The sequence below is a fragment of the Chaetomium tenue genome, assembly GCF_020726465.1.
Source record: "Chaetomium tenue strain MPI-SDFR-AT-0079 chromosome Unknown F5144scaffold_2, whole genome shotgun sequence".
NCBI classification, from domain to species: Eukaryota; Fungi; Ascomycota; class Sordariomycetes; order Sordariales; family Chaetomiaceae; genus Chaetomium; species Chaetomium tenue.
Genome location: NW_027117330.1, coordinates 2,753,967 through 2,772,149, shown reverse-complemented (window position 1 = coordinate 2,772,149; position 18,183 = coordinate 2,753,967). Strand labels below are relative to the sequence as shown.

Genomic DNA, 18,183 nt, shown 5'->3' with positions numbered 1-18,183 from the left:
AATGTGGAACGAACGAATGTTATAGTCCCTGATAGCACGCTGGTCCAACATTTGGATGTATCATTTTCGTATTCGAGAATTCGTAGCAAAAGAGACAAGTGCCGATTTTCATGCAAGCACAAGAAAAGTACTTCGGCTATCGAAAGGTAGGGGAGTACGCGTGTTTATTAGAATTTCATAGCCAACGCGGTCAGTAGCATGCTCCCGCGGGGCGAGTCAGAGACTGGATAACACGCATTTATTATTCTGACAAGTTCATGATACTTGTTTCCGTTTGCCTACCTAGGTCCCTAGTCATGTCCTCGATAAGACAGACATGCTGGAGGTTCAACCGCTTAACGCATCATTCGAGGTCAACAAAATAAAATACGGATACGAACAAGGTGGTATAATAAAAGGAGTAATGATTACTACCACCTATTTACCATTTCCCAGCTCCATGACCCCGGCTCACCCAATACACCTCGTATTCTGCTTCCACAACGCATCCTTCTTCAACGCCTCCAGATCATCCACCGGCAAGCAGACACACATGCGCACCACACCGCCGCCGTCGGGCGAATAGACGGTAAACGAGCCCGGGATGGGCGTCCCATTGGAGCGGCTCAGGAAGCGGCACGGGCCGAGCAAGGGCCCCCAGTGCGGCGGGCGGGCGTGGGCCATGTTCAGGCTCGACGTGGCGCCGACGTCGGTGTTGCCGTCGTGCGGGCCCGTGTACAGCAGGCGGGAGCGGTCGGGCTCGCGCGCGATGAAGGTCGCCAGGCTGCGGATCGCCCACGGCGTGTTGGCGTCGGCGAGCGCCCGCCGCAGCACCTGCGCCACCTGCAGCAGTGTGAGGGAGGCGACCTGCCCCATGGGGAGCCGGGTGATGGCCATGTGGATCTGTGCGCCGAGGTAGGCGGGGGGGATGCCCAGCGCCATGCGCGCGTCGATGGCCCGTGAGATCTTGGAGACGGTGTCGCGGGCTATGCCGCGCGCTAGGCGGGCCGCGCAGAGGCGCTGCCAGAAGAAGGCGATGAGCACGTCGTCTTCGTTGACGGGCCGTGATGGGTCCCGCGCCGATTTGGTGAGCTTGGAGAGGGAGGTCATGGGCATGTGGAAGTTGCACCATATCGGCGGGCTGGCAGGGAGCGCGAACCGATATCCAGGTGGGCCTCTCATGTAGGAGTAGTCCTTCATGGGCTCGCTGCGCGGGATCAGCTCGATCAGGCCGCGTCGGTCGCGGTTCGCCTGTTGGAGGTCGAATTCCGGAATGGCATCACCGTTGAGAATGGCGGCGAATAGCTTGGGGACTTGCAAGTTGGCCGTGCCATCCATCACGGTATGGTGCGAGCTGAAGTTGAGAATGAGCCCGCCGCGAACAAAGTTGGCCTGGAAGGTGATGACTGGGACGGGACCCGTAAGCCCGTGGGGTTGCGGGAGTGACGGCCAGGGGGCGAGCACTTTGGCGTCTAGTTTGCCGATGGGGATGCCCGCTGCAAGAAGCTGCGGCACAGGGAGAACAGTGTCGTCACAGTTTTTGACGCGCAATAGAACCCTGGGCGTGTCCTCAGGCCAGGGAATCGTCGTGAGCACCCCTGATTCCATACCCATTTGCCATCCCAGCCAGGGGATCTGCTCTATTAGCCGATCGAGGCCGGTCTGGAGGGTGGAAACAACGGTATCGCGGTCGACATCGAGGGGGAGCTCGAACCCAAATGTTATGTGAGTGTACGCGTTTAAAACGGGAAACTGGCCCATGAGGTCGGGAAGGTCATCGAGGTTGATGTTGCTGCCCTCGCCACCCCCCGTGGCGCCGGGCTGCGATGTGGTCAGGTCGTCCTGCTTGGAACCCATTGTGTGCCTATGTGATAATGGGCTCCAGGATTCCAGTGGAAGCTGTCAATCCCCTGGGCCGTGAAATGCCCATCTAAATTCTACCGATTCCATCACTATTAACGTGTGTTAGAGTGTCTCACTTGGGACGACTTACACAGCCATTTGGCTAGGGGCGGACTTTCTTTTGTCCGCAGGACCATTCCTCGCCAATTAGAATACGAAGTACACGTCGGTCGTCGGCCTGGAGGGTGTTTCCTTGTTGCACCGGCACGGACTCCGACAATTCCGGTCCTGAATTCGAACGTTAGGCCGGACCATGACCGCATCATCACTCCCCAAACAAATCCTAAGGGGGGTCGGCATCACGGCACCATGGAAAGGCGAGGCCCTAGTCATTTAGGCCCTTACGGACTTGCTTGCACGAACTGCTTCAAAGCCAAGTGCAAATGCGTTGCCCGCCCTGACGGTGAAGGTTGCCAACGCTGCCACCGCCTTCACAAACAATGCCGTCCGTCTGATTCTATCCGGAGGCGCACCATCGACAAGACACAAAACTCAGCATCCCGCATCGCCGATCTCGAAGGCAAGCTTGACAGTCTGATTTCACAACTACAGAACCGCAATGTCATCGGTGGCGACGCGTCACAGTCACACCCATCAAATCAAACAGGAAGCGACTCGAGGGAGTCGAGGCCTGCTGATTCTCATTCAGGGGCAGAATCGGCACATCAATTTTATACTTCAGAGCACGAAGCCCAAGACGGCGGACACGGTGATGATGACGACGATTATGATGGTGATTACGATGACAGCCCACAACTCGTCCGCCGGGGCGCTTCCCCAAAAGCCGTGGCCACGTCGGACTCCCCGGGCCTGGAACCACAGCTCTCCGGGACGGAAGCCGAGGCTCTCCTCGCCACGTTCCGGTCTTGCATGCTGTCTCACTTTCCATTTGTCCACCTTCCCACCGGCCTTAGCGCCCACCAACTTCGGTGCGATCGGCCCTTCCTTTTCCGCGCTATCATGTGCGTCGCGTCGTCCTCGGCGAAGGAAAAGGCGGCACGAGGGACGGCGCTGAAAGCGGGAATAATGAAGGATATGTTGGGACGCGACACCCAGTCCAGCACGACCCGGATCGACCTACTGCTGGCTCTCTTGACGTACATTTCTTGGGGTTGGGACCACGTCCTAAATGGGGGCAGCTTACTACGGCTCATGGCGCAAGCGAACTTGCTGGCCTGTGAGATACGGATGGACGGGCCCCCTGCCCCAGACGCCCACGTCATGGCCCTATTTACCCCTGGGTTCGGCTCGTCTGATGATGGAGGACGTGCGTCGAGAGAGGATTTCCTAGCTCAGCAGCGCGCTGTCCTGGCATGCTTTGCGCTGAGCTCTGTGGTCTCAGCGTACTGCGACCAAGCAATAGACGCACTGCGATGGACACCGCAGATGGACGACGGACTCGCCGCCATAAGCAATGACCGAAGCTGCCCTACCGACTCCACCCTCGCCATCCAGGTCCGCCTGCAGCTACTCGCACAGAAGTCAGTCCAGGTGTACCAACACCAGCAACTCGAACAAGGCCAGGTCCCCGTGACCGAACTGACCAACTTCCAAGCCATCATCGCGCTCACCACGCTCCAAACCCAACGCCAGGACCTCCAAACCTCCCTCTCCCCCACCCTCCCCAACCGCGACCTCCTCACCGCCCACATCCACGCCACCGAACTCACCATCAGCGAAACCACCCACGCCGTGAGCGCCATGGTGCCCCTCATGATCACGCAGTTCTCGCGCCTGGCCGGCTCGCGGGACACCACCATCAGCGACGGCACCAACACCAGCACCAGCACCAACAACGGCAGCGGCAGCGGCAGCGGCAGTGGCGCCGACACCACCGCCTCGGCGCGGCACGAGCGCGTCGCCTACCTCTGGCAGAGCGTGCGCGCCGTGCAGGCCTGCTCCGCCGCGCTGCTGAGCCCGCCGCCCGCGCGCTTCCGGGGGATTTCGTTGGTGCAGTGGGCGCAGCTCGCGCATTGTGCGGTGGCGCTGCACCGGCTGACGGTTACGTGTGAGGATGCCGCCTGGGATCGGGCGGCGGTCGGGGAGGTGGTGGATTTGGCGGTTTTGCTGGATCGGGTGGCGGAGAAGTTGGAGTTGGCTGGTGCTGCGGTTGCTGCGGTTGCTGCTGGGCGGCCGGAGCCTGAGGAGGTGTTTGCTCGGCTGGCGAGGGCGATGCGGGAGTTTCGGCCCGGTGAGGGTCCTGGTGCTGTGGCTGGGGGGGTGGGATACTTGCATGCGAGGCCGTATTGAGGAGGTGTGGTCTTGAGAATGGAGCTTGCGCAGTGGCGTGTAAAACACTGGGAAAGAAGGGGGGCGAGCCGTGGTTCGCAGTTATAGAGTAGCAAGAAACTGTAGTTTAGGTACGTTTGTAATCGATAGCTAAGTAGTGTGTTATTCCGTTCTGCTTGGGACTGGTACCTGGTTCTATCGCCGTACTATTCTATCGCCGTGCTGTTCTACCCTTTCAATTCCCCGTGACCCATGCTAATCTACCCCCCCAGTCTAGTGTCTAGTGTTGTGGCCCAGCCAGTAGCATGTAATAACAACAGCAACCCGCCGTGTACGCAAGACGTTATATCCATCATTCCCTTAGAAAACGCAAAAAGACCCGGGCCATTGCCACCCCGTCATGCGGATCCCCAACCCTCTTCATGGCATCTTCATAGGGCCCGTCCGGGATAGCCCCTGCTCCGTGCCGGGCTCGCAACATCTCAGTCATAATAAACGGCGAGAACTCGGGGTGCCCCTGGACCGTGATGAGCCGGCCACGGATGTACATGGCCTGGATCGGGCATTGCTCGGTGCTGCCGAGCAGCGTGACGCCCTTGGGAAGCTCAAGGACGGCATCACGATGTGTCTGGTACATTTTCTATTCACCACCCACGTCAGTAATCAGCCTCCCTCACCAACAACCATCCAAGCCTCAAAACTCACCAAACTCGCCCCCCCAAACACTCCCCTCCCCTCCTCACTCAACTGCACCTCCGTCACCGACAACTCCCACCCCCCCGGCGCGGGCGCCACTTTCGCCCCCAAGGCCCTCGCCACAATCTGATGCCCAAAACACACCCCAATGACCCTCACGCGGCCCCCCTCCAACAAGCCGCGCACGAACGCCGCCAGCCGCACCACCCACGCGTCGTCGGCGTAGGCGGCGCTGCGCGAGCCCGTGATCAGCACGGCGTCGATGGCGTCCGGGTCCGGGTACAGCCCCCCGCGCACGACGTCGTGGGCGCTGAGGGTGAGCTGGGATTCGAGGGTTTGGGGCGGGGTCAGGCTGGCGCAGGCGGCGTGGAGGAGGGTGCTGAAGATGGTGTCGAATTGGCCGACTTGGGTGGAGATTTGGGGGAGGGGTTGGTCGCAGAGGAGGAGGGCGAGGCGGAGGGTGGTGGTGGTGGTGGTGGTGGTGGGGGTTGGGTCGAGGGGGGGTGGTGCGGAGGTTGGGCCCATGGTGGCAACTGGTATGGAGTATTTGGGCTGTTTTTCTTTCTTCTTTTTTTATTTCTTTTTGGTTTGTTTTGTTTTAAGTTCTTTTGCTGGGGAGGTTATGTTGTATCCGTTCTCCTTTTTTTATTTCCCTTATTTTTCTCTATGGTTTGGGTTCAATCCTTCATGTCATCCATCCCTGGGCGTTCCGAATTACACCTCTTCCTTCCTCGGGTACGACCAAACATGCGGCTTATTTTGATTGGTCTCTGTGCGATTAGGATAGCCGCCGGGATATCGTACCGTTTGGAGCTCTTCTAATGTTTTACATAGTCTAATAGTTCCTTGGTTGGCGAGCTCGGATCCCGAAGAGGCAACTTTCAGCGTCCGGAAAGAGAACCTCTCCGACGACCGCACTGTTCAGGGTCTCACGTCAGCGGGAGCGGGCCGGCCGTAAAACTGGTGGAGGTCATGTGGATCACTCGTAACGGGGTCAGGCCCCATTGGCCATATATTTAAGCCATGTCGAACAGGGGGGAGGGGGGGGGTGGACGCCTTGATCGGCATGCCATCTGCGGAGGACGAGGATGTCGTCAGTCAGGCACGTCGGGCACCTCGGCATGATGTGGGTTACTGTCCTTGGCTTGGCTGTGATCTGGGGAGAATGTGGGGGTAACGTTCGGTTGACGTCTAGGCTACCCGGCCTAGACAATACCCCAGGTTTGGCTGGGGATGCAGCATCTAAATGGTATTATTATAATCTCGCAAACAGCCTGCCGTTGAGGATCCAGGCTGCTCTTTTGATATCTACTGCCTGTCTAAGTGCTTGAAAAGCAACTCACCCGCGCTTGACCATGTCCTCGGCCGAATGCCCTGATCCAAACCACGGCCGCTCTCTAAAGCCGGAACAACTAACGCCTTTTATCTAGACTCCCGTCTCCTCTCCCTCACTGCTCGTCACCTCTGCCGAGCCCTGGTTGCCAACAACCGGATCTTTGATGGTAATATACTGAGAATGCGCCCTGATCCTCCTCCCATACTTATACAGTACCCACGGGACGGGCACCAACACGACCGAGACAAACCCCAGCAGGCTGCTAGCCCAGCCGATCCCCATCGATGAGAACATCTGTACCGTAAACATGGGAAACGCGCCTCCGAACGCGTACCGAAGGAGACTGTTGGCGCTGAGGGCACTTGCGCCGTGCAGCGATCCGTAGGCATTCATGATGTAGAGCGCGCCGCTGCTGTACACCATGATGTTCCCGACGGCGAAGGGCACGGCGGCTACCACGGGGCTGGGCCAGTAGGCACCGGCGTTGGCAGACCAGCCAAACCAGAAGAGGCTGGCCGGGTTGAGGGCCGAGCCAACCATGGCGCCGTATAAGCGGTACTCGGGCGGGACGGAACCGACGCCGTACCTGGCTTCCAGTGCCGGGTAGGTGCGCCGGTCGATGTAAACCACGGCGAGGAAGCCGATTACGCAGCCCAAGGCGATGGAGATGAAGGTTAGACCCTGCTCCCCGGACGTGAAATTGTACTTGTCGCCGCCGAAGATGTAGGGGAAGGCGGCGAAAAAGCTGTAAAAGACGGCAAAGTTGAAGGCCATGTAAATGGTCATAAAGAGCACGATGGACTCGACGAAGAGCATCTTGAAGGGCTTGAGGACGATGCGCTGCACCACGGCGCTCGAGGGGAGGGCCACCTTGGGCGAGCTCGTGGAAGCTGCTGCGTCAGATCGCTTTTTTTCGTCGCGTTCCCGCTTTTGGAGGATGGTCTTCTTGTACGTCTCAAACTGCGGGAGAGCGTACAAGTAGTTAAAGGCCACCATGAACAGGATGACCCATTCTAGCCAGCGGAAGCCTTTTGCTTCGCTGAGGAAGCCGCCAATGACAGGTCCTGAGACGGTTAGCAGAGTCCACATAACCAATGCGACGAGAGAGAGGATGGAGTCATCGAATCCATCATACATACCAAAGGCCGGCCCGAGAAAGGGGGACACAAAGTAGAAGGGATAAACAAATCCCGCCCGCGCGGGCTCCCAGATGTCGGCATTGGTGCCTCCGCCCACCGAAACGACGGCGCTCCCAAAAAGGCCAGCCAGAGTACGGCAGACAATCAAGGTCGCAAAGTTTTGTGCCAGCCCAGAACCCAAAATAAAGAAACCGAAAACAGGAACGGTGGTCAGATAGACAATCCTACGACCATAGTACTCGCTGACAGGGGCGGCAATGATGGCCCCGAGGCCCAGGGCCCAGAGAAAGAGCGAAAGGCCGAGCAGCGATTCTGTATGAGAAACGCTGAATTCCCGCGATACATCGTTGGCTCCGGAAGTGTAGACGGAAGACGCAAAGGACCTGCATGAATCAGAAGGCCGACACGTGTTTTGGGGTTGAGCAACATGACTGGTGGCCTCACGTACACGTTGACGCAGAGCAGGGCCGGGATGCTGGTCATGTAGATGCGCTTCCACATGGGCCAGTTGTAGGGGCAGTCTGGGTCATCGGGCCCCCGCCAGTCGTCGGCTGCTTGGGTTTCTTGTGCCATGTTGGCCATGCCGCGATGTCAGGGGCGAAGGAACGGAACTGGACCAAAGCGAGGCTGGACGAGGTAGGTAGGAAACCTCGTAAAAAAAAAAAAAAAGAAAGTGGCCAGCCAACTGCACCACAAGAAGCGCCGAGTGCAGAAAGAGGCATCCGGTGACTGATTGGGGCCTGGGCGGTCAATGTCGAATTCGGGATTCGGGATGCGATCACGCAAAGGGCAGGATGAATCACAGACACAGACAGTAAGCGCCTTCTCCCGGCCCGACCTTGGCCTTCCTTGCCGTCATCGGAGAGGAAGAAGTCGGAATCGGTTTCCCCCAAAGTGGAGGGCGGTCAGGCGGGGGTCCAGATGTCAGGGGTCGCGGAAGAGCCGGCCAACAAGCCAACAAGCGGGGGTCCCCGGGGAGTCAGAATCAGAGTCACTAACAAAAACAAACGGGGCCTTGGGGGCGCAAGATGAACAACTACACTAGGGAAGTTACTAACTAGCAAATCTGTGGAAGATTCCGCAAAACCCCGGGGGGCCCGACTCGCTTGTCTGAGCTGAGAAGGGAAATTCAACCGCTAACGGCAAAGGAACGACGGGTTTTATGCAAAGAGGCTCATACTTGGGGTTACACAACACATGGAGAGCCTGCACAGTCTCAGACACGCCAAGCCCCTGAATTTTTTACAAGCCGATGTTACGTCCAACGGAACAGAAGCACACCACCGCACACGTCTTCCGGGGTCCTGGCCGTCTATGTCAGCAAAGTGTTTGGTCAATAGTGACAGGATTCCCTCTGTCATGCCATTCTCTCACTCGCTGTCGTTAACGCCGAGACCAAGCAATGAGTCCAATGACAGGACAGTATCCCACTGCGTGTCTGCATGGTCTTCAACTCCTCCTTCGCTCTCGAAAAATGTCAACCCAGGATTATCACCTCACTTACTAAGTCACAGTAAGACTTGACGGATGGAACCTTGTGACCCTGGGGCTGATTGTTGCTGATTGTTGCCCTTGCATGCCAGTGCTTCCTCGTCCCGAAGTCCCCTTTTTTCCGCTCTTAACCCCGTCAGCAGCTGCCTAACTACATGTAAACATTGAGATGAAAAACATGATCATTATGATTCACACGTGGTGGTTCTTAAACAGCCTGGGCATTGGAGAATTAAATACCTAGGTACTGTGAAGTGCCGATTTACGGCCCACTGGTGCCACTGCTCGTCGCTTGAAAGTTGACAGGGCTGCTAGAGCAGATCCGAGCACATCACACAGTCGATAGGCGAAGGACGGAATCGCAACCGTTAATAGAAAAGTCGACAACGGGCCGCAGCGGGCCGCCACCAAGAAAATCAGGCGAGACGACAAGCCCGGACCGCGCGCTTCCACCTTAGTTTTGCATTAGTGTAGCAGACGTCAGCTTCAAATCCAAGCGGTAATTACCACAAATCGGATCCGTCCTGGCCCCAGGCCGAGATGGGGTTGTCAGACGCAAGAAGCCGTGCCGGGGGTGCGAGCAGGGTGCGATCTGATCTGGGCATCGATCTGGCGGAAGCGCAACTCATCGTTACCCATTGCCACCCATGACCCGGTGCTACTCCAGTCCGGGACGTTAGAATGTAGCCAGCATGGATAGCATCCAAGTTGTCAACCAAACTTAGGCATGCATCCATCCCCAGCGGCTACCATCACACCCCATCCCCCCATCCTGGGCCATCCATCCCCCACCCCCCGTGGCCCCAATATCATCCCCTCCTTGTCTCATCTCAGCCGCGGAGATGCGGTTCCTTTCCGTAACCGCCGCCTCCACTGCCACACCTTATTTTTTACTTTTACGTTTTTTTTTGCTCCCGTGTCGCCAAACATCACATACTTGGTAGTAAATCCGAATGCTACCCTCCATGTCTCCGTCCAGTCCTCTCTATATCCGACCTTACACACCATCCCAGTCGACACGCTGCCAGCCCCACAGGCTGAGGAATAAGGCTGCCAGAGTCGGAGTAGATCAACACCAAATCCAGACGGGGAGGGGACACAGGGGCAGTGCCGAATTTCATGTCCAGTATGCCCGCCCCATCAACAGCCTAAGAATGCAGCCCCTACCTGGTCAACGAGTGCCTCCCTCTAGCCCTTTCAGGCGCAGACAGCGGGCGGGCAAGAAGTACTAGCCGCGCTCCTTACCTCATCACCTCTGAATTTGTCTCCATCCGAATGACACCACGCCGCCAAGGGTAGGGGTGATGAACGGGGTGTTATCCGTCTGACTGCAGGATTCTCTCCACGCTTGCGTCACGGGCTCGAGGAAAACGCAATCATTCGTAGACAGGAGATGTGATGCCTCCGACGGAGTGTTCCTCTTCTCCCGCAGGCCGATGATGGTATATAAGGCCGGTGCTTTTCAACGAGGGATGAATCCCCTTTCCTTGACAGTTCGGCTGCACTCGGGGACGCCTTCTCCTATGATAGACACCTTGTTCAAAGCCCCGGCCATATAACATACGGAGCAAATATGAGATTCTTCGTCACTACTACTCTTCCCTCCTTTTCTTCTGGGGCAAAGCAACCTCACTATATTCATTTCAGCGATGCCGGCCATGATGTCTCTCTTACCCTGGCCGGCCTCCAAGGTCTGGATGTGTGGATATGCAACGGCGACGAAGTAACCAGCGACCTGGTGGACCAGTGGCTCAGTCAAACCCCTGAAACCCCCAAGTCAATGCTGGTGCGGGACGCCAACGCCATTCCCCGCCTCCAAGAATATTCCAAGGGCCGCGTGGCTGAGATATCCACCTTCCCCGAGGAACAGCCCGGTGCCTCGGTGAGAGAGAGAGACGAGGCAATCCTCCGAGAAGCAGAGATGCTCTACGCCCAAGCCCGCGCCAACGCCGGGAGCCGCCGGGCCAATGTTGATCGGCTCAAGAGCAACGGCGCCCAGACCGTTGTGCTCGTGGGGGCAGGTATCATGAATCTCATGACCGCTCAGCTCCTAGTTGAGCGCGGCTACAAAGTGCGCATCGTGGAACAGGCCCCCGACCCCCGCGCATGTCAACCCAAGGACTGGACCAGCCTGGGTGTCACGAGCGGCGGCCACAATGCCCGGATGTTCACCCACACCGAGGCAGACAACTACAACGAGCAGAACAGCGATATCTACCAAGACATGCAGTCCATCTTCCGCAAAACTGTTCAGGGCGGTGGTTGGAGCGTCAAGGATCCCAAGGATTTCTCTTCGGCCGAGCAGGCATGGGTGGGCGCTTTCGAGCGCGTCCCGGGCTGGATGGCGGCCATGTTCAAGAAGAACATCCACTCGGTCAACTGCGAGTCTTGGAAGTTGTGGAAGGAACTCATGAACACGGCCCCTGAACTGTTCCAAGACGTGGGTCTGCACAACGACATCGTGCGCCTCTACGTCGAGACACTCGCGCTGGACGCGTCCGTCACGCTCAACCGCCGCCTGGGCTCGCTTCTGCAGGCCCCGTCTACCCCTGATCTCCTAAAGTCCTTTCCGGGATTCCGCTCCGCCGCCGAGTCGGACCATCTAGCCGGAGGTATCATCGCTGAGGGGTTCACGGTGAACATCCACCTCTTCGTCGCCAAGCTGATCAACCACCTCATCGCTCGGGGCGCGGAGTTCATCTGGGACTGCAAGGTGCAGGGCGTCCAACGCAACCCCGATGGCGAGGTGACCTTTTTGCAATCACAAAAGGGAAGCCTAGAAGCAGATCACTTCGTGGTGAGCCCGGGCACCACAGGAGCGGCACTGCTGCACGGAACGGCATCCGAGAACCTGATCCAAGGCGTCCTGGGGATTTGGCTGCAACTTCCGAACCTGGACCCGCAGATTCACAACTCCATGAAGATCCACCGCCGCGCTCACAAGGTAGAAGACATCAACATCACCGTGGCCAAGGACCAGCAGACCGGCGAAGACATCCTCATCCTCGGCGGCGGGTACGGCTACGTCGGCCTAGACCGGCCAGCACCCGACTCCCAAGAACTCAACGCCCTCTACGACGAGCTCGAAGAGGTGGCACGCATCTACTTCCCCCAGGGCTACGCCGAGGCCAAGAAGCGCGGCCCGACAGCCATGTACCCCGGCGGGCACCGCAAGTTCTGCGTCCGCCCCTTCACCCCCACCGGCCTCGGAGTCTTCGAGCAGATCCCCACCGCCCGCGGCGGCCAGCTCATCATCACCGGCGGCAACAACACGGGCGGCTTCGCGCAAGCCCCCGGGATCGCACGCGCGGTCCTCCGCTCCTTCCAAGGCGAGCACGACCCCATCCACACCCTCTTCCACCCGGACCGCGGCAAGATCCCCCCCTCCACCACCACCACCACCACCACCACCACCACCAACTACAAATCGCGCAGCCCCAGCCCCGTGTCCTCCAGCATCGACCTCAAAGCTTCCTCCCAACCCCCCCTCCGCCTCCTGCTCATCTGCTCCGACAGCCCCAACCACCGCTACCTGCGCTACCGTCTGGACCAAGCCTTCCCGGGCTACCACTGCATCAGCGAGCCCAACGCCGGGCAACTCCGCCACCTGGCCGCCCAAGGCCGCACCGTCGACGCGTGGTGGCAGCGCTACCACGGCGCGCGACGCCAACTCTTCGGCTACGCGCGCCAGCGCGCCGCCCACTTTGACCGGCTGGTCCCAGAGGGGTATGTCTCCCCGCCGCCGGACCTGGTGGTGGATACGATTAATAGTAAAGAGGTGTGGGAGGCGGTGGAGGGGTGGCGGCCGGAGCTGACGGTCGTGTCCGGGACGAAGTATATTGGGAAGAAGTTGATTGCGCGGGCGGGGTTGATGGTGAATCTGCATACGGGGCATTTGCCCGAGTATAAGGGGAATCATTGTGTGTTTTTTGCGTTGCGGGATGGGAGGGTGGATAGGGTGGCGTCGACGCTGCATCAGTTGACGGCGAGTTTGGATGGCGGGGATGTGCTGGATAGGGTGTATCCTGTGGTGGAGGCGGGGGATAGTGAGGATACGTTGTATACGAAGTGTTTGGAGGCGGCGATTGATCGGGTGGTGGAGCATGTTGGGAGGTTTGCGCGGGGGGAGAGGTTGGAGTTTGTGCCGCAGGTGGGGGATGGGACGACGTTCCGGCATAGGGACCGCACGCCGGGGAAGGAGGCGGCGCTGTGGTGGAAGGTGAATGTGGGCGGGTTGTTGAAGAAGACGGCGAAGGAGAAGATTGCGTGAGGGTGATGTCTGGTTGGAAGGCGGGTTGGGGGGGGGATAAAAAACGGGTGCTTTGAAGCAAGGTTAGAAATAAAATGGATAGTCGTACTTCGGAGAAAACAACAATAGGTATCTTTCATGATCTATTAATACATGGTCTGCTGCCCCTAGCCGTGTTGTATGTGACGTCTGCTAAATAGGCTTTGCGAGGGTCGCGAGGCAGTTCTCTCTTAACGCCAGAGATGTCCTCCAGGTCTCACGTCGCGGCCTCGTTGACGGCCGGGGCCGCATTTTGAGGAGCTGCAGATGGTTGCTCCTGGCGTAGAAATTTCACATTGAATTCAACCGACAGCTGGCCAGTCGGGACGCTCCAATTGCTAAGATCGGGTCGCCATGAGAGATTCCGGAAAGGAGACAAGCAAGATGAGACGAAGAGGGCCGCGTGAGCAAATCTAGCAACTTGTTAACACAACTCCACAACTCCCGGGCGCAAGACCTACCCAAGAAGGAACGCCACAATCAGATATGTCCACAGGAGGATATGGAACTTCGCCGCCCACTGCTTGCATGTGCGTAATCTCTCATCGTCCCTCTCACCGTTATAGAGACGGCATGGTTGGACTTGGAGGAGGGCATCGGCGCCTGGCAAGGGCATCAACACCAGGAAGACTGCTAGGCCGGCATGGATTATCGCCGCTACCAGGGCCGACATCAGCATTCCGATCCGGCGGACGCGCACGAGATTGGTGATAGCCCATGATGCAGAAAGGATTCCCTGTGCAGACCTTGTCAACTTCCCCGTCAGTGATACGAGATGCATGGGGGGTATGGCATACAGCGAAGAAAGTGTTGTGGAAGTTGTCTCGGATTGCCCAGTTCAAGTAGTACGCCCGCGGGCTGAATTCGTTGATTGCATAACCCGCGGCTGCCAGAATAAGAACCAATATTCCACCCAGCGCTGTCACCCAGTGGCCAACGATCACGGCGCGTGACACTGGTCGGGTCGGTGGCCTTAAATTCGATTGATTTTGGGGCAGGAGCGGTGTCCGTTCAGTGGCTTGCGTGCTGGCAGTGCGTTCCTGGTCTGGCTGGGGATCCATCGTAGAGCAAAAACTACCTACCCGGGCAGGTAAGTACGAAGACGTACAATAACTGCGATCGGCGTTGTCGCCCTTGATGTTGATTGGGATGAAGATAGGAAATTGAAATTACATTTGGTGTTCGCAGGCGTGACTTTAGGCAGCCGCAGCCCCCAAAATCCTGCTTGCCAAGACTCGCTCGGAGATTGGCTTCCCGGCTCGCTGGTGCAACCCGAATTAGGAAGTTAAGGGGGTTTCAATTCAACACAAACTTAGCTCTTGGCGATGTTTGCAAACCCTCGAGTTAACAGTTAGTTAAGTAGAACATAATTGGCACCTATTGCAATTTGCGGGCTTCCATTTGTGCCATTACTGTTCCCAAACCCCCTCTGTCTCCAGTACCTTCAAAACAATAAAAACATGAAGGAAGTTGCCTACTACTATATGTAGAGATGCCTGTAACTGCCAGACCAACGTGTGCAGCCAAAACACGCATTTGAGAGCTTCGACCCGTTAAGACCGACCGTCCTCATGGCTCATATACGGGTAGTGCCATGCATATTAAATCGCGATTAAATCCAGGTGCTGGGCCAACGTGCTTTATTTCTCCAGCCCCCACCTCCTGAACTCATCCTCCACCTCGGGGTAATCGGTTGAGTTCCGTGGGCGACGATCCCAAAAGTAGCAATCCTCGTCTGTGGGTTCCGGGCGCTCCCAAATGTCTCTATAAACCCCGTGGCGGAACATGGCATAGTGAGGATCAATGCGTACTCTGTGATCCGACGTTGGCAGGAGGGGCAGAGGGCCGTTGTCCCCGGGTTGGGAAGAGGACGCCGCGGGGGCTGGAGAACGCAGAAACTCCAGCAGGGCCCGTTGTTCCTCGCCTTTGACCTGCCAGAGGCGGCGTGTAAAACCGTATCTGGCAGGATGCAGATAGAGGTTGGGCTCAGGAGATGTCAGCACGTCGGCGGCTGGCGTGTTCCACGGCTGCGACCGGTCGAAGAGAACAACACCGCCAAAGATCTGGTCTTCAGCCCAGTAACCCACGTTGTCAGCAAGGCCGTCGGGATACTGGGGATGAGAGCAGTACTGGGGGTGCGTGAAGAGCGTTGGCCACGGTTCGGGTCGGTAGACTGGGGGGAACCTGTCGTCCCCGTCGTCGTCATCAGCTTGCCGCCACCAAGTTAACTGATCAACAGAATTCCTGGGGTTGGTGATGTGCCGATCATGAATTCTCATGTTCCGCTTGTACAAAACAACGGCAATCTGGTGGAGAGTCACGGCTGTGAGCTCGATGAGACGAAGCTGAAAGGGACGCGAATCCGGGGTCGCCGCTTGGAATGCTTCAAGTAACTATCAAACCATCAGAATTGTGGTGATTGGTGTAGTGGGCATGCGTGAGGGACCTTTGTGTCAAACTTCAACGTCTCCATGCTAAAGTCGGCTCTGAATTGAATGGCTGTGTCCACAACACCTGGGCAGAGAGCAACATGGCTCTCAAGGGGGTGGCCTAAGAGGACCCGATAATCCTGCGCACCTCGAGCAACGCCGCAGAGGGGCACGCCATCAATGATTTGACTGTAGGTCTGCGCCGCAATTTCCGTGTCGAGGAGTCGGAGAACTGCGCGGGTGACGGCGTCTCTGTGTTGCGCATCCAACACCTCGACCCCGCTCAATGATATTGAGAATGGGGATGTCCCACTTGTCGATGCCATGGTTGTGAAATTTAAGAACAGAAACCGTAATGGGACTGCTGGCTTGGATCCGGGTATCCGAAATCATACGTCTTTCTGATTCTGAGTCGCCAAAGAATGTGCGAGCCGTTTGTTGAAACCGGCAGAAACAGAGGGTATGAACGGTGGGGTGTTGGAAGGTTTGTGATGAGAAGCGCGCGTGGGGGCTAGGCCGAGGTGTACATATGTACTATACAATGCCCCCTGAGACAGCGGCACACGGTGGGCACGGCGGGCACAGCGGACACAGTGGGCACAATTCGCACGGCGGGCCGAGGCCTTTTCATCAGCCAGAGTTGCATATTTTCAGCTCGCCTTCAGCCGGCCCGTTTCGTCAAGAACCATCTTAAGCTGAGGTTCTATTATGTTGGATCACGGGCCGGCATCCTAAGCCTCGACAGGTACATGTATGTATGCTAGCCACTGCTAGGCACACATCTCCTTCCTCCCTTAAGAAGTAACATAGGGGCTGATCAGCACTGCGGTGCATGGTTGTGGCATTAAGGTCAGAGTTTATGTTATCATTGCAAGTTTGTTCCATAAGGGGACATGAATGAGACGACCTCTAGGACGGAGCTGATAACATAAAGTGATGTTCAATTGCAAAATGCATTTGAAGCTGACACCCCCTCAACCAATGTAGAAAGCCTCAACCAATGTAGAAAGACGGGTGTCCGTCTGCAGTGGCGAATGAAGCCAACTCAACATCAAGTGCTCCAGGGGAGACTAAGAAGAGAAACATAAATGCCGTACCAAGCCTCAGCAGAACGACGGCAGCACGCTCTGGTCGTTATGGAACACATCGCGAGGGTCATATGCCGCCTTGATCTGCCCCAACCTCGGCAGGTTGGTCCCCCAGAAACCGCGCCTCGCCTCGTCGGGATCCTGCCTCCCCGTGACGAAGCCCGCATACTGGCCGTAGTATTCGTCTGGGTGGCCGCTCTTGAGCAGGGTGTGGAGGCCGTGGACGAAGCCCGAGGTTGTCGGCGTGACGTTGCCTTCGGTAAATGCAGAGGTGAACACGATGAATGTGGCGTCACGGTGCGGGAACGCGGTGGCCGAGGCGGCGACGGCGGCGTTCTGTCCGCCGCCGGCCTCGATCTCGATGTCGTAGTGCTCGGCTCCGCTCTCCGTCGTGGCGATATACTCGAACACTTGGTCCACGACGGTGTTCGGGATGGTTGTCTCGGGCCGGAAGACTATGGATTCTATGTAAAAGGACGAGGAGGTTTGGGCGCCGGGTGGGCTAACCTGCCCGGCCCAGAGCTGGGAGAGCTCGAGAAAGTTGGTGAAGGACTGGGCGGTGTAATTTTGGGCTGGGGGGAACAGTTCCGGAAGCCCGAGGTCGTGGAGATCGTCCAGCGTTCCTCCAAAGTACGCTCCCGCGATTAGGATGGTGTCCTGGGTGATTGCGACGATGCTCTGAATTTCTATGGGGAGGTTGTCGTCCAGTGTCCAGGCTTGCCACGCCTTGAAAACCTCTGCCCTTGTGGCCGTGTCGGTGGTGTTCCAGAAGGCCGAGAAACTAACCGTCTGCGGCGGAGCAGGGAGCGTGTTGAAGACAAACTCGGTAACGATGCCAAAGCCGGCTCCAGCGCCCCGAATCGCGAAGAAGAGATCAGGGTTGTGAGATGCAGAAGCCCTGACAATGGTCGAGTTTGCCAACACGACTTCCACTTCTCTGAGGTGATCAATCATCATTCCGTACCGACGCCATGTGTAGCCGGCGCCGCCAACAGTGGCGTGGCCCCCTACGCCAACGTCGGCGCTGGCACCGTGCGGGATGAACCGCTGCCCGGCGTTGTACGTGAGCTCGTCGACCTCTCCCAATCGGAAACCGGGCCCGATCTCGGCCACAAAGGTCGAGGAGTCCATGGAAAAGTGCCGCAGGTTTTGGAGATTGATCGACAACTCTCCGGTGGTTGATCCTGCATTACATGTATGTCAGGACGTCCCGTTTTACAGTCACGATCAAAGGGAATACTCCTACCAAAGTTGGCAGCGCTGTGGCCACCGCTTTTGGCCTGTACTTTGTAGCCCGACTCAACGGCGCAACTCACAAGGTCAGAAACCTGAGAGGCCGTAGTCGGAAAGGCAACAGCGGCGGGAACCACGGGAAAGTCCAGGTTATAGGGGGCAACAAGGGCAGAATAATTGCCGTCAGAGGGGAACGCCACAAGGCTAGAGTTGCCGCCCAGGGCGGCGACGAGGCACCGGGCAAAACCAGAAGACGACATCGTGGATCGGCTATCTGAGGAACCAAAGCGAAGAAGAGGATGGCGTTGTGGCGGGGGTCTCCGCTCAGGCACATATAAGCTACTGTGTGCTCTTTTGTACCTAAGTAAACACA

The 18,183-nt window shown here is 57.6% G+C and overlaps 8 protein-coding genes across 8 annotated transcripts; 2 read left to right on the top strand and 6 right to left on the bottom strand.

The window, feature by feature from the left end:
- Positions 1 to 450: 450 nt before the first annotated feature.
- F5144DRAFT_641710 (uncharacterized protein) lies at positions 451 to 1,920 on the bottom strand (the record flags this gene model as incomplete). The annotated part of the gene is made up of 1 exon (XM_066792777.1): positions 451 to 1,920. The coding sequence occupies exon 1, from the start codon at positions 1,834 to 1,836 to the stop codon at positions 451 to 453; it is 1,386 nt and encodes a 461-aa protein (XP_066646599.1). The 5' UTR covers positions 1,837 to 1,920.
- A 168-nt stretch (positions 1,921 to 2,088) lies between these two features.
- F5144DRAFT_618687 (uncharacterized protein) lies at positions 2,089 to 4,329 on the top strand. The gene is made up of 3 exons (XM_066791930.1): positions 2,089 to 2,401; positions 2,531 to 3,990; positions 4,021 to 4,329. Exons 1-3 carry the CDS (start codon positions 2,191 to 2,193, stop codon positions 4,129 to 4,131), a joined length of 1,782 nt encoding a protein of 593 aa, XP_066646598.1. The 5' UTR covers positions 2,089 to 2,190; the 3' UTR covers positions 4,132 to 4,329.
- A 24-nt stretch (positions 4,330 to 4,353) lies between these two features.
- On the bottom strand, positions 4,354 to 5,331 carry F5144DRAFT_618686 (class I glutamine amidotransferase-like protein; the record flags this gene model as incomplete). Its single annotated transcript, XM_066791929.1, has 2 exons — positions 4,354 to 4,750; positions 4,816 to 5,331. 2 exons carry the CDS (start codon positions 5,329 to 5,331, stop codon positions 4,463 to 4,465), a joined length of 804 nt encoding a protein of 267 aa, XP_066646597.1. The 3' UTR covers positions 4,354 to 4,462.
- A 901-nt stretch (positions 5,332 to 6,232) lies between these two features.
- On the bottom strand, positions 6,233 to 7,854 carry F5144DRAFT_599704 (major facilitator superfamily domain-containing protein; the record flags this gene model as incomplete). The annotated part of the gene is made up of 3 exons (XM_066791026.1): positions 6,233 to 7,206; positions 7,282 to 7,664; positions 7,730 to 7,854. The coding sequence occupies 3 exons, from the start codon at positions 7,852 to 7,854 to the stop codon at positions 6,233 to 6,235; spliced, it is 1,482 nt and encodes a 493-aa protein (XP_066646596.1).
- A 2,321-nt stretch (positions 7,855 to 10,175) lies between these two features.
- On the top strand, positions 10,176 to 13,494 carry F5144DRAFT_641703 (FAD dependent oxidoreductase-domain-containing protein). Its single transcript, XM_066792776.1, has one exon. The coding sequence runs from the start codon at positions 10,346 to 10,348 to the stop codon at positions 13,040 to 13,042; it is 2,697 nt and encodes an 898-aa protein (XP_066646595.1). The 5' UTR covers positions 10,176 to 10,345; the 3' UTR covers positions 13,043 to 13,494.
- On the bottom strand, positions 13,160 to 14,235 carry F5144DRAFT_120377 (uncharacterized protein). Its single transcript, XM_066782208.1, has 3 exons — positions 13,858 to 14,235; positions 13,522 to 13,796; positions 13,160 to 13,473 (listed from the first exon to the last, which is right to left on the bottom strand). The coding sequence occupies exons 1-3, from the start codon at positions 14,119 to 14,121 to the stop codon at positions 13,278 to 13,280; spliced, it is 735 nt and encodes a 244-aa protein (XP_066646594.1). The 5' UTR covers positions 14,122 to 14,235; the 3' UTR covers positions 13,160 to 13,277.
- A 430-nt stretch (positions 14,236 to 14,665) lies between these two features.
- Positions 14,666 to 16,053, bottom strand: F5144DRAFT_505970 (uncharacterized protein). The gene is made up of 2 exons (XM_066786459.1): positions 15,507 to 16,053; positions 14,666 to 15,453 (listed from the first exon to the last, which is right to left on the bottom strand). Exons 1-2 carry the CDS (start codon positions 15,813 to 15,815, stop codon positions 14,701 to 14,703), a joined length of 1,062 nt encoding a protein of 353 aa, XP_066646593.1. The 5' UTR covers positions 15,816 to 16,053; the 3' UTR covers positions 14,666 to 14,700.
- A 539-nt stretch (positions 16,054 to 16,592) lies between these two features.
- Positions 16,593 to 18,070, bottom strand: F5144DRAFT_618682 (uncharacterized protein; the record flags this gene model as incomplete). Its single annotated transcript, XM_066791928.1, has 2 exons — positions 16,593 to 17,761; positions 17,824 to 18,070. The coding sequence occupies 2 exons, from the start codon at positions 18,068 to 18,070 to the stop codon at positions 16,593 to 16,595; spliced, it is 1,416 nt and encodes a 471-aa protein (XP_066646592.1).
- Between the last annotated feature and the right edge of the window lie 113 nt (positions 18,071 to 18,183).

Excerpts from the sequence above, each read along its gene's own strand:
- F5144DRAFT_505970 (XM_066786459.1), bottom strand. The coding sequence starts at position 15,815 with ATGGCATCGACAAGTGGGACATCCCCATTCTCAATATCATTGAGCGGG. Across the intron at positions 15,454-15,506 it reads CGTTGAAGTTTGACACAAAG|TTACTTGAAGCATTCCAAGC; the intron begins GTCCCTCACGCA and ends ATGGTTTGATAG.
- F5144DRAFT_120377 (XM_066782208.1), bottom strand. The coding sequence starts at position 14,121 with ATGGATCCCCAGCCAGACCAGGAACGCACTGCCAGCACGCAAGCCACT. Across the intron at positions 13,797-13,857 it reads TCCACAACACTTTCTTCGCT|GGAATCCTTTCTGCATCATG; the intron begins GTATGCCATACC and ends AGGTCTGCACAG. Across the intron at positions 13,474-13,521 it reads ATTGTGGCGTTCCTTCTTGG|ATTTGCTCACGCGGCCCTCT; the intron begins GTAGGTCTTGCG and ends ACAAGTTGCTAG.
- F5144DRAFT_618687 (XM_066791930.1), top strand. The coding sequence starts at position 2,191 with ATGGAAAGGCGAGGCCCTAGTCATTTAGGCCCTTACGGACTTGCTTGC. Across the intron at positions 2,402-2,530 it reads CCGCATCGCCGATCTCGAAG|GGGCAGAATCGGCACATCAA; the intron begins GCAAGCTTGACA and ends ATTCTCATTCAG. Across the intron at positions 3,991-4,020 it reads TGGAGTTGGCTGGTGCTGCG|CCTGAGGAGGTGTTTGCTCG; the intron begins GTTGCTGCGGTT and ends GGGCGGCCGGAG.
- F5144DRAFT_641703 (XM_066792776.1), top strand. The coding sequence starts at position 10,346 with ATGAGATTCTTCGTCACTACTACTCTTCCCTCCTTTTCTTCTGGGGCA.